The 12,023-nt window shown below is 46.8% G+C and overlaps 1 protein-coding gene across 1 annotated transcript in view; it reads left to right on the forward strand.

The window, feature by feature from the left end:
• Window positions 1-12,023, forward strand: part of POLN (DNA polymerase nu) — a 200,207-nt gene that overhangs the window by 53,350 nt on the left and 134,834 nt on the right. Inside the window, exons 6-8 of the mRNA XM_004715106.3 lie at window positions 6,863-7,020; window positions 9,942-10,010; window positions 11,075-11,140. Coding sequence (XP_004715163.3) covers window positions 6,863-7,020; window positions 9,942-10,010; window positions 11,075-11,140 — 293 coding nt within the window. The remainder of the gene's footprint in view (window positions 1-6,862; window positions 7,021-9,941; window positions 10,011-11,074; window positions 11,141-12,023) is intronic.

Consider the following 12,023-nt stretch of genomic DNA (forward strand, 5'->3'; position numbering starts at 1 on the left):
CTTTGTACTCCCTCAGGGGCTCTCTGCTCTGCTCCCACGGTTGCTCTGCCGCACGCTTTTTGTGCTTTGCCTCGCTGTCTCAGGGTCAGTCTGGGCCAGTCCAGACACTGAGTCTCCAGTGTTGTCCCCCTTAGAGCCCGGGGCCATCAAGGGACAGCATGTCTCGTGGTGGGATCAGCCATATTGTCCACTCTGTCCGTTAGCTGTTCAGAGCGGGGATGTCGTCCTCCACCTGGTGGGTCAGGATGTGCTCCACTCTCTCTTCTTCCCCCTAAGTGCTCCCATTTGCTCTGATCAGACATGCTCCTCTTCCCTAGCTGCAGCTTCAGTGCTGTCCTCTCAAATAAATTCTTCTGGGGGGAGGGGCAGTTGTCCACATAGCTGGTATGGGGGCCGAGCCCTCAGGCACCCTCCACTGGCTCCCCATACTTCATTTTTTCTTAACCCTGTCCATTTGCATAGCAGAGAACACTCTCCTAAATGGGATGATAGGCATAAACGAGAATTTATAATATGTCATATAAAGGATTAAGGCTAGAAGGGCCATATCAATTGACCACATCTCAAGTATCTACCACACAGAATAGTTTCACTGCCCTAAAAATTCCCTGTTCTCCACTTGTTCATCCCTCTCTTTTGCTCCCAGAACCTCTGGCAACCTCTAATCTTCTTACTGTCTCTAATAGTGTTGTCTTTTCTCCAGAGTCACATATTTGGGATTATACAGTATGTAGCCTTTCCAACAGCATGTTGACACAATGGCTGCAATAGTGGGCTCAGACACCACAAGGGTTGTGGGATGGTGTAGCACTGGGCAGTGTTTTGTTCTGTTGTGCATAAAGTTGCTATGAGCTGGAACTGACTCAATACCACCTATCAACAACAAGCTTTATCAGACTGTTGTTTGTTTTCACCAGAAATGTACTACAAAGCTCCAAAAAGTCCATGGAAAAATGGAGTTAAAAGATAATACAATTTTTCCACAAACATTTTTAAGTGCCTCATAGTTAGGTTACTTCGTGCCTTTTCATGTTTTTACAACTGTACGAGTGGTGTGGAGGCATCCCAAGGGGAAGGAGAACTGAAATCAACATCATCCCAAGGCTGAGTCTTATGAGGACGCGGTCAGACATGCCTCCACCCTCCAACCCTTTCACCAATTCTGACTCCAACTATCTGTCCCAAGTCACTCTCTTCTCTACTGGGTTCGACAATTTGTCACAATGGCCACACAGAACTCAGACAGTACATGACTTATTAAGAAAGTTAACAGGCTACAATTCAGTATCAGAAATGCTCAGGATGCAGTACTTTTGGTCAGGACAGCCTCTTCTTAGTTGTGCCCACAGATAGGCCTCTCTCTGATCTTTGTCCTCGCAGCCAAGTGACCCTTTGCCTCTGCCCTGCTCAGTATCAGTCACAAAGTCCTTTTAGTGCTTTCAATAAATGTCCTAAAGGGCAGTACTCTGACATAATCCTCAGCATGAAGGAGAAGAATATTGAAAGTACCATGGACTTCCAGAAGGACAAACAAATCTGTCTTAGAAGAAGTATGGCCAGGGTGCTCCTTAAAGGAAAGGATAGTGAGACTTTGTTTTATATACTTTGGATATTGTGATAGTTATGTTTATTGTGCCAACTAAGTTTCCATAGGAACATGTGGGTGGAGTTTAATCAGGCTGCAGCTTGATCAGAGGGCTTTCCAAGGCTGTCCCCTTCTCTCTCCCTGTTGATCAGACCAAGCTAGTCCTTTGCCTCAACTATGTGCTGCGTTATTGTGGCCAACCCAGCCCAACCCGTGGATCGTGTGCCCTTGCTGTGCAGGCATTGCTAGAGCTTGAGGTTCCATCAAGACCTGCTTTGCCACACTTCCTGAGGATCCATTAGGACCACTTTGCTATGCTCCCCTAGGCTACTGGCCTCTGCTACACCTCGACTTCTCACCTTTCTACTGTTGCTGCTGCACTCCGCTTGTCTCGCTTGAGGGCAGACTCCGCTGTCTGCTTCCTTGACCTTGGGCCAGCAGCCCTAGTGAGTCGAAGGACCTTCAGTATATTGACTGCTCTATGAAAGTGAGTTGAACTGAGCCCTCTGTACTGCTGTACGGACTAATTAGCTGTTCTACACCTTCTAGCTATCTAAAGCTATCCATATATATATAATCATAAGTGTCCTGGTTTTGTTTCTCTAGAGAACCCTGCCTAACACATATATGTTGTCAGGAGAGACAAGTCCTTGCTTATAAAGTAGAGGGGCAGGAAAAAGATTAAGGGCCTCAAGGAGAGGCTGAAACAATGGGCTCAAGCACAGGAACAATTGTGAGGATGGTGCAGGGCAGGACAGTGTTCCCTTCTGTCGTGCACAGGGTCGCTAGGGGTCAGAACTGTGGCACCTGACCCCAAACAACATGAAGGCTATACCTTCATGGTTATACCTCCATGGGTCAGCAAGCCTGGTTCACCAATGAACTGTCTGGAGACACCACACTTCACAAGCGACCCTCCTGCCCAAAGGCACTCAGCTTTTCCAACTGCATGTGCCGGGAAGCCGCCACTCTGTCTGGTGCTCCTGGTTTCACTGCCACTGCCACTTCCCTGGGGTCACAGGTCTGCCCTGGATTGAGATTTAGCACACAGGGACCTTGGGGTCCAAGGGACATGTACTTGTCTCTATGATGACAATGAGATCTAGCCTCATAATTTACATATCATACAATTTAATAGCTTGGTCATCATATTAAGAAGAGTTGTACAATCAGCCCCGCAATCAATTTCAAAACATTTTCTTCTTTTTCGACTCATTGTTGCCCATTCCTGCTTCTGAGATGGCTCATTTTACTCACAGAAGGATGGCAAAACTGACTGATCACCACATTGAAGTCCCACCTGTCTACAATCACAGTGAACCCTGTTAAAAACACAACTGAACCATATAATCCTGTCAGTGTTTTCTCTTCCCTCACCTTCTCTTACCCAGGCCTATCAAGAAAATAGGGAGTACAGCCAACTGCATGTTCTGCACAGTCATTTGGTAGGAGTTACAAAGAACTGTATCAGCTAAATCACTGGAATACAATAGCTTTTTATTGTTAAATAGCATTCCATTGTTTGAATTTGCCACCATTTATTTATACATCCACCTTAGAAAGGGCATGCTGCCTGCTTCCAGTTCAGGGCATGTCTGGAAACAGTCATTACAAACATTTGTGTACAGGATTTTGTGTGGATAAATGTTTTCAACTCATTTCAGTAAATACCAAGAAATGTGATGGCTGGATTGTGTGATAAGACTAAATTTATCTTTGTGAGAAATTTCCAGACTGTGTTCCAAAGTATCTGTACCATTTTGCATTCCTGTCAGTGTTCTGGATTTTAGCCATTTTAAGGAGCCCTGGCAGCACAACAGCTAAGCACCCAGCTGCTAACCAAAAAATATATATATATATTGAGCCCACCCTGTGCCTCCATGGGGAGGAGGACCTTATGATCCCCTCCTGTCAAGATTACAGCCAAGAAAATCCTATGGGGCAGTTCCACTCTGCCCCACAGCATGTGTTAGGCTTGGTTGGCTAGAGAAACAAACACAGTGACACTCGATCTATGTACAAGAAAGAACTGTACATTATGAAGCATGTATACAATAAGAAGGAATCCCAGCCCAGTCCAATTCAAGTCCGTAAATCTGATGCTGGTCTATAAGCCCCTCTTCGGACTCACCTCGACACATACCAGGGATGCAGAATGGTCAACTGAGAAGCAGGAACGTCACAAGCCGGTGTGTGCAGAGCTGCGTGGATCCAAGTCAGTGGAAATGGAAACATGCAGGGTGCCAACAGCTCTCAGGACCACAGTAGAGGCCCAGCAGGTAGGAAGGTGAAGGGGCAGAGAGAGAGTTGTTGCCGGAGTCCCTCAGTCTTATACAAAAGATCACATCCCCAAGGAGGTGTCATCAAGCTACCAGTCGATTGACAGGTTCGACTCCACCCCTAGCCAGGATTGTCTAGAACTCTCAAAAACCCACTGCCATCAAGGTGATGCCGACGCAGAGTGACTCTATAGGACAAGGTAGGACTTTCCCTGTGAGTTTGTGAGACTATAGCTCTTTATTGGAATAGAAGGCCTTGTCTTTCCCCTGCAGAATGGCTGCTGGATTTGAACTGCTGACCTAGTGATTGCAGCCTAGCGAGTCATCATCTTGCCACCAGAGCTCTTCCATGAGTGTCTAGTTGACATTAAAGCACCCAACTCCCACCCAGGGTTATTATGACCTGAAAGCACCTAACAACAACCTCAGGTGTGTAGCCCTATTGTTGCTTAATTTGCAGTTCCCTACTCATGGTAATAATTTCTTTCAGAAGAATTAATACTAGCCTAATCCCTAGTGGTTGGAGATAAAGGTGGAAGATGTACAAAGTGCCCCACTCTTCCAAGATGTATTTGCTCTATTTTCCCTCCGCTCCTCCCTCGAGTACGTTCCCTCATGTCCCTGGTCCTGTAATTTGCTGCCATGCCCCACTGAAAGTCAGGAAGCTTTAAGGAAATGTCTCACATGGTGGTGGATGCTGTTCAGTCCCAAATCCAAAGGTCAGGCAGAGGTGAGCCAAATGCAAGGTGCAGAGCCAGAAACCCAAAATGTCAAAAATTCACATCAGGGCTTCTTGCTTCTACCAAAGCTCAGTCAGGAAATAGAGCTATGGCTTTCCAGGTGAGGTAATGTGTGTTAGACTTTATCATGATATCATATATATATATATTAATGTGTGTTAGACTTTATCATGATATCCCATATATATATGTGTGTGTGTGTATATATATGTGTGTGTGTATATATATACATATACATACATACATACACACCCCATCCAAGGAAAACAAGGGCTTGTGACTTAAGTCACCCTCTCCACTAAGGTAGAATATATATATATATATATACACATACATGCATACATACATACATACACACCCCATCCAAGGAAAACAAGGGCTTGTGACTTAAGTCACCCTCTCTACTAAGGTAGAATCTTAAAGATGTCCCCAAGGAAACAAAAGGTGTGGCTGGGTTCGAGGAAAGGGGTTTGACTTGGTTCCCATCCTCTACTACAGTTAGGTCTTAAGCCCGCTCTAGTCCTGCCAACTAGTATAGAGAGAACACCCTGAAACATGCGAGTATAGCCACAGGCATAAAGTCCAGAATGATATAAGAAATTATGGCTAGAAGGGCCATATTAATGGAATATAACTCACTAATGCCGTGTGATACTGGGCAGTTTTTCATTTGTATATATTCTTTGGCGAAGTATCTTCAGATATTTTTAATTGAGTTATTTTCTTGAGTTTTAAAAGCTTACATATATAAATTAACTTGTATGTTACTAAAGACTCCAAGTCTACTTCAGTTGTACTTTTCCTCCTTTTATTTTTTTAGACACTCAGATCAATATTTAGATCCAAGGGTAAGGAATCTGGAGGGGTTTTTTTCGTTTGGTTTAAGGCTGTGAGCCCTCTCTCTCTTTTACAATTTATTTTGGTCTTTAAAGAAGCACGTTCTGTGTCGTCACACCGTCCATCCCCACAAATGAAGTAACAGTCTTTTCCAGACGTCTGATTTTCAGATCTTTCCTCTGTTGTCTTTTAACTTTCTTGGTGCTATTTTTTGAAACAATGGTGTACAATTTTGGCCAAGTTCAATTTATCTATTTTTCGTTCTATTACTTGTGCTTTTGGTGTCAATACCTTGTCAAATCCAAGGTCAGGAAGACTTTTCTTTGCATGTTATTCTCATAGTTTTATAGTTTTTGCACTTGTGTGTATGCCCCAGTCCACTTTGAGTTAAAATTTTATCTGCTCATATACCAAGGGGTGCGCCTTCATTCTTTTGCATGTGGAGACCCCGATTTTCCAGCATCATTTGTTGAACACTTTTCTCCCCATGGGACAGTCCTGGCTCTCTTGTGGAAAGTCATTTGGCCTTGGATGTTTGGGTTTATTTCTGAAGTTTAAAATCAGTACTTGATCTTTATGTCTCATTTCATGTCAGCACCACCCTGGTTTGATAACCGTTGCTCCTGGAAGTTTTGACAGGCCTGAAATCCTTTTTCATTCTTCTCTTTCAGAATTGTTTTGGGGATTCTAGATCCCTTGCAATTCCATATGGATTTTTGGCTCAGTGTATCAATTAGTCCTCTGGAATCAAGTGGGCTTGGGATTGTGATTGCGTTTGATCTGTAGATCAGGTTGGGAGCATCATTGTCTCAGCATCGCAAACCCTTCTGATCCAGGAATATGGCCAACTTTCCATTTGTTTAGACCCACCTTCATTTCTGTCCAGAGTGTCGTGGGGTTTTTAGAATATGTGTTTAGGTTTTGCTTTTTTATTATTATGAAGTATTGTTTTTCTTTCTGATGCCATTTTAAACTTAAAAGTTGCTTCCTTCATTTCATTTTCACTTTGTTCAGTGTTCCTGACTATCGAAATACAATGGATTTTTGTTTCTCAACCTTTATCTGGCAACATTGCTGAACTCCTCTATTAGTTGTAATCTTCTAGCATGTTCTTGTGAAAGTGCTGCTGAGTCTCCAAGTTGTTTGGAGTCCTCTACACCTTCTGGCTGTTTAAAGTTTGCTTCTTTAGGGGGTCTTACATTGAGAAGGATCCTGTGGGGCTAGATTCATGGAGGTCACTCTTGTCCACGGTTTTAAGCTCATGACAAATGATACCGCATTCCCTTGGGTGCTCTGCTCTGTTAGCTGAAGGGGATGACAATACTATCAGTTTTCATTTCAACCTTTGAAGCCTTTTAAAAGCAGGCAAAAACTAGATGCTCATTTTTCTTCAGGTTCTTAACTAACCTCTGTCTCTCCAGTTGCTGGTTTTGTAGGGTTAGATCCCAGGATTGCAGCCTGGCTTATAGATCCCAGAGATGCTGTGCCTTCCTTTGAAGATTTGGTGGCAAAATACTTTGGAAAAACCATCACAGTGAAAGTAAACAGTACTTATGGAAATTCGTCAAGAAGTCTCGTGGTGAGTGGCTGGTCTTGTAAGGTAAAGTTTTATCCACCTGAATACAACCCCAACTTCTCAGAAACAACTTCTTCACAAATAGTCTGAAAGTATAAAGGAATGTTGCTAGCATTTCTCTCTCTCTCTCTCTCTCTCTTTCTCTCTCTGGCTCTCTTTTGGCACAAATATCTCTTTTAACGGCAGGTCTTGAATGAGGATAGAGTGTTGTGTTGGTTTGAGTTTTATTTTTCTGTTCCCTTGTCAAGCCTGTTCCTGGGAAACCTAGTTGCCAGCACAATTCTTCTAGACAAGCTCTGGTGTCACAGAAGCACATCCCTCCAAATTCCCCCTGTTGCTATACCCACTCTTTAGGAACCATACTTAGGGGGAGGGTGCTCCCAGCTCCCAGAACCTCCCCTGGAGGAGAACCTTCCTCTTGTGGAAGAGATTTGACGGGCCCATGCAGGCTGTGCCCTGAAGGCCTGTGTTGGGCTGGGGCGGTGAGGTGGGCTGCATGCTGAGCGGGGCTGTGGGGCTGGGAGGAGCCAGAGCAAAGCAGCAGTGCTAAGTGCCCCTCAGCATCCCCACCCCTCGTTCTTTCTTTGGGTTATAAACCACAGAAACACACTCTGCCTTCATTAAGAAGGTAGCAGAAGGCTATGAGGTAGCTCTCTGAATCTGAAGAAAGCAGGAGCAGTGGACTCAGGAGCAAGAATCAATAGGCAGGGTGCCAACACCGTGCCATGACATTGCCCAAGATTCACATGCTAAGCACTTAGCCCACGTCTCACCTCACTCACTGGTGTCAGCAGGATCTCACCAGATTCTCAAGATCCCACTGGAGAAACAAGACCAGTGGGATCGATTGACGACTTGCCAATCATGGCTCGCTTGGCGTGGGCATGCGTGAGGGCTGTTGAGTGACTGGAAGGCCGGACACTTCGGTCAGGAGCTGGTGCTTCTCAAGAAAACCTCAGTTCTGTTCCTCGGCCTTTCACATGACTGGATGAAGTCCACTCAGGTGACCAAGAATAATCTTCTCTACATAAAGCCACCTGAGTATAGTTGTTAGTGATATTCTAAAGAAGACCAAAGAAGAATGGATGCCTTTGGATTGCGGTAGTAATGAAGAACATCGACTACACCATGGACTACCCATAGAATGAACAGGACTTATCTTGGAAGAAGTACAGCTAGAATGCTCCTTCGAAGCCAGATTGTGTCTGCGTACTTTGGACATGTGATCAGGAGGGACCCATCTCTGGAGAAGGACATCATACTTAGTTCAGTTGAAGCTTAGTATAAAGAGAGGAAGAACCTTGATGAGATGGTAAACACAAAGCTGAAACAAATAGACTCGACGACGGGTGAGGGTGACAGTGTTGTGTTCTCCTGCACACCGGGTCACCATGAACTCAATGGCATCTGACAACAACAATCACATCTACAAAATGCCTGCACCACACCTGGGCTGGTGTTTCATTGAGTAACGTGGCCTAACCAAGTTGACCCATCAACCTCACCATGACAGCAGAGGGCAGGGCATCTTGATTAGCAGTTCAACCCAGACCCTGTGCTGTCAGGGATCCCACAGGAAGAGTTAAAAGGCATTAATCCCCAAAGAGGGAGAGGTTCTCAGTATTATCCGTCCCATGTACAGAGAACAATCAGGTATAGAAAGAGGCTCCTTGGCCAAGCTCAAGTGGAAGTTACAATTCCTGCGTTGGATTTCTGACCTTCAAGTCCCGTTTCTTTTCCAGTTTGCATGCAGTGAGTTAGGAGACAGAGAAGCCTGCCAGAGGTTGTTTTCCTCCCCTCCAAGAAGCCTAGTGCGCCCCAGTCGCTGCTCTCGGCGCACTGCCACGCAGCCACCCTCTCCACTGCAAGAGTGACGCCAAGGTTGGAGCTCTACGTCTAGTTGACTGGCCAGAAACACGTGCCATCCGCCGCTATGAAGAGTGCTAGGAATCGTGTTTTATGGCTGTTATCACCGCCCCAATCACGGGAATCTTCATTCAGTGCCTTCGACTTGGTCACAGGGATCGAAGACCAGGAAAGGGCTGAGAAAGAAACACCAAGATATATGCAACCAGCTGTCAGCCCGTTGTGTGTGGGCAAAGAAAGGGCTCGTCCGAGGCCTGGAGCCGGGGAACAAACACTGACCACACTTGCATCTGGGGGCTGGGGAACCTTGGGCTGCATGAGGTGGCCCACAGTGGTCCTGGAGCTCCATGCCCAGTGGTGGCAGACAGGAGACCAAGTGCTGATGGGCTGCATCCCGTCCCAGATGGTCTTTTCATCAGTTGAACACAGACCCTCTCTGTCCATCACCAAGGGCTCCTTGTGCCGATTCTAGGGTGAAGATGGGATGGGTGGGAATGGCTTGGGGGAGGGCAGGCCTCCTGACCCCTTGACTGTGTGTGGGTGCCATGTGGTGGAGCCAGGCCCCACCACTGGACTGGGGACATTGAGCCTCCTTGTGGTTCTATTTCTGGTCTGGAGAATGAAGGCAAACATGGACATGGCGAGGCAACGCCGGGCTGCGGAGCGATCGCACTGCACAGCTTGCGCCTCCCTGGCTCTGGAGAGGCCCTCTGACGAGCAGTGGGTTAAACATGGGCTGCTAATGGAGAGGCTGGTGGTTTGAACAGCCTCGTAAACTCTGTGAAGCAGTTCTGCTCTGTCCCACAGGGTTGCTGGAAGTCAGAATGGACTCAAAGACAATGAGTTTGGTCTTTTCGGGGGTGGTTGGTTTGTGTGTAGCTTTGCAACTTGAAGACTTCAGGCTGTTGGTGTTGATGCCTTCTGGGAGCTAATACCTTGGTTGGGAGCCTTGGGGACCTGGGGCCTGGGAGTCTGGTCACAGTCCATCCAGTAGCAAGTGAGCAGTGTGTACCAGCTACCAGACCTGCCTGATGGTTAATGCTTTCACTCTTTTAAAGAACCATAACGTGTGTGTGAACTTGAGGATTCTCCACAGACTGACCCTGAACCTCTGCTCCAAATTGAAGGCAAGTCCTTGAGAAACCCCGCTTCCTGCCCCTCCTCCCTCTAGTCTCCTTGCAGGGGCTCCAGCTGGGTCCATCCACCAAGAGCAGCAGGTCTGGGGGAGGGGGGGGGCGGGAGTCACACACCCCCGCCTGCTGAGCAGAGCAGAGTCTCTGAACCTACAGGGCTCAACTGAGAGCAGACGGGCCAGGGCAGGGGAGCAAGTGATTCTCAGAGCCCGGGCAGAAGAGTAGAGAGAATGGGAGGCAATCTGACTAAGTGGAGATGTTTTCATCTCCTGGGTGAGCTAGATGAAGAAGAGCCTGGGGGTGCAGTGGGCTAAGCACTGGATTGCGAATGGAAGGTCAGTGGTTCAAGCTCACTTGCTGCCCACAGGAGACCCGTTAGGCAGTTTGCTTCTGAGAAGACGAACAGCCTCAGAAAGCCCCTGCCTGGCGCCATTCCAGCACGTCCCATAGGGTGGCTGGGAGTTAGAACGGAGAAGGCAGGGAGGGGCTTTGTTTTCAGTGTGGGTGGAGGGGTGTTTCGGTGAGGTGAACTCCTGTGACAGTTCCCCTCTTCCCACATTACCTGGAAAGTCAGGGCAAAACCAAAGAAACTTTCAGGGAGGTTTATTTTGGGGGGAATGCAGTAAACTTCATAAATTTCAATGGAAGACTCAAACCAGAAATCCATCCATTGAGCTCATTCCAACTCCTAGCAAGCCTATAGGACAGGATAGATTGGCCCCTGTGGATTTCTGAGGCTGTAATTTCTCTCCCCAGTGGAGACTGAAAGTCCACAAATACCTAAATGTGTCTTAAGAATGAGACAGGCTAATAGAAGAGAGGATTGGTTTGCCCTACCCGGTATTTCCAGAGCCATAATAATAATGACAGTAGGAGGAAACTGAATGGTGTTTGGAAGAAGACAGGAGGCGAGGTGTGCATGTGGGTAGGAAACTGACTGTGCCCACTTTGGCCTCGGCCTTCAACTTTGCCCAATGGCATCAGGTCGGTTTTTCAGCACAGTGCAGCTAAAATGAGACTGTCAAGTCACCGTGACATTATTGCCTCCTTTGAAACAGGCTGACGGTTTATGGCGACTGTTTTGTACCTTGGAGCGTCCTCTGATACCAATTTTGGCAGGTAAAGTAATCATAGAGATGAAGTGCAGGCATTTTTTATTTTCAGAGCATTGTTTAAATTGTTTGAGAATGATTGCTTCTTTGTTAGATTACGGTGAAGCCTGAGGGAGCAGGAACTACCCAGGATGCCTACTGCTTCTCAATGGCCCGTTTTAGTGGCAGAGGGCAGCCATTCTCCTGCTCAGACAGTGTCCTGCCTTACTCAGGTTCCTGCTTTCACAGGCTTTATGTGCTCATGGAGTGGCAAGTCCTTTCTTACCCTCTGCGACACAAGGGGTGGGATCACCTCCTCTCGGGGTCTAGAGGGCTAGAAGTTTCTGCCATTCCTGTCATACAGTGCCCCTTGGGTGGCTCTGCTGGGTGTTCTACTGGCTGCCAATGCCACCTCCCCTCCCCTTCCTGGAGAAGTAGCAGACGGAGGGACACTTCTCTGGATGTTTGACCCATTAATCCTCTCTCGCTTCTATTTTATATACTTTTAACTCTTCCCTCCCTAGGATGATGGGGTCTTGTAAACTTCCCTAGAACAACGATGTAGGGTCAATTCTATCCTTGCCACTCTCCTACAGCTGTGCTGGCTGGTGGAGAGACACTTCATCAAGGTGTTGTGCCTACTCCCACACCCTCTCCCACCTACCCCATGGCCAGAACCAGGACCTGAATGCCAGCTGTGTTGATGCTGCGCGGCTTGAGTGAATTCCCTACCTAAGCTCCCATGTTCTTGCTGTGAGAACACATACAAGTATTATTAATGATTAGCAAATCTTCTGCAGAGGCTGTCCCGTCCTAGGTGCTAAAGAAGCAGTAACTGCGAGCATTATAGCTTAGTGCGTGTACTTCATTCAGTCTTTCACCAAGAAATGATTCATTTATGTCAGTGGTTCTCAAC

This window comes from Echinops telfairi, unplaced genomic scaffold, assembly GCF_000313985.2.
Source record: "Echinops telfairi isolate 266 unplaced genomic scaffold, ASM31398v2 ScPeMD7_28;HRSCAF=97, whole genome shotgun sequence".
NCBI classification, from domain to species: domain Eukaryota; kingdom Metazoa; phylum Chordata; class Mammalia; order Afrosoricida; family Tenrecidae; genus Echinops; species Echinops telfairi.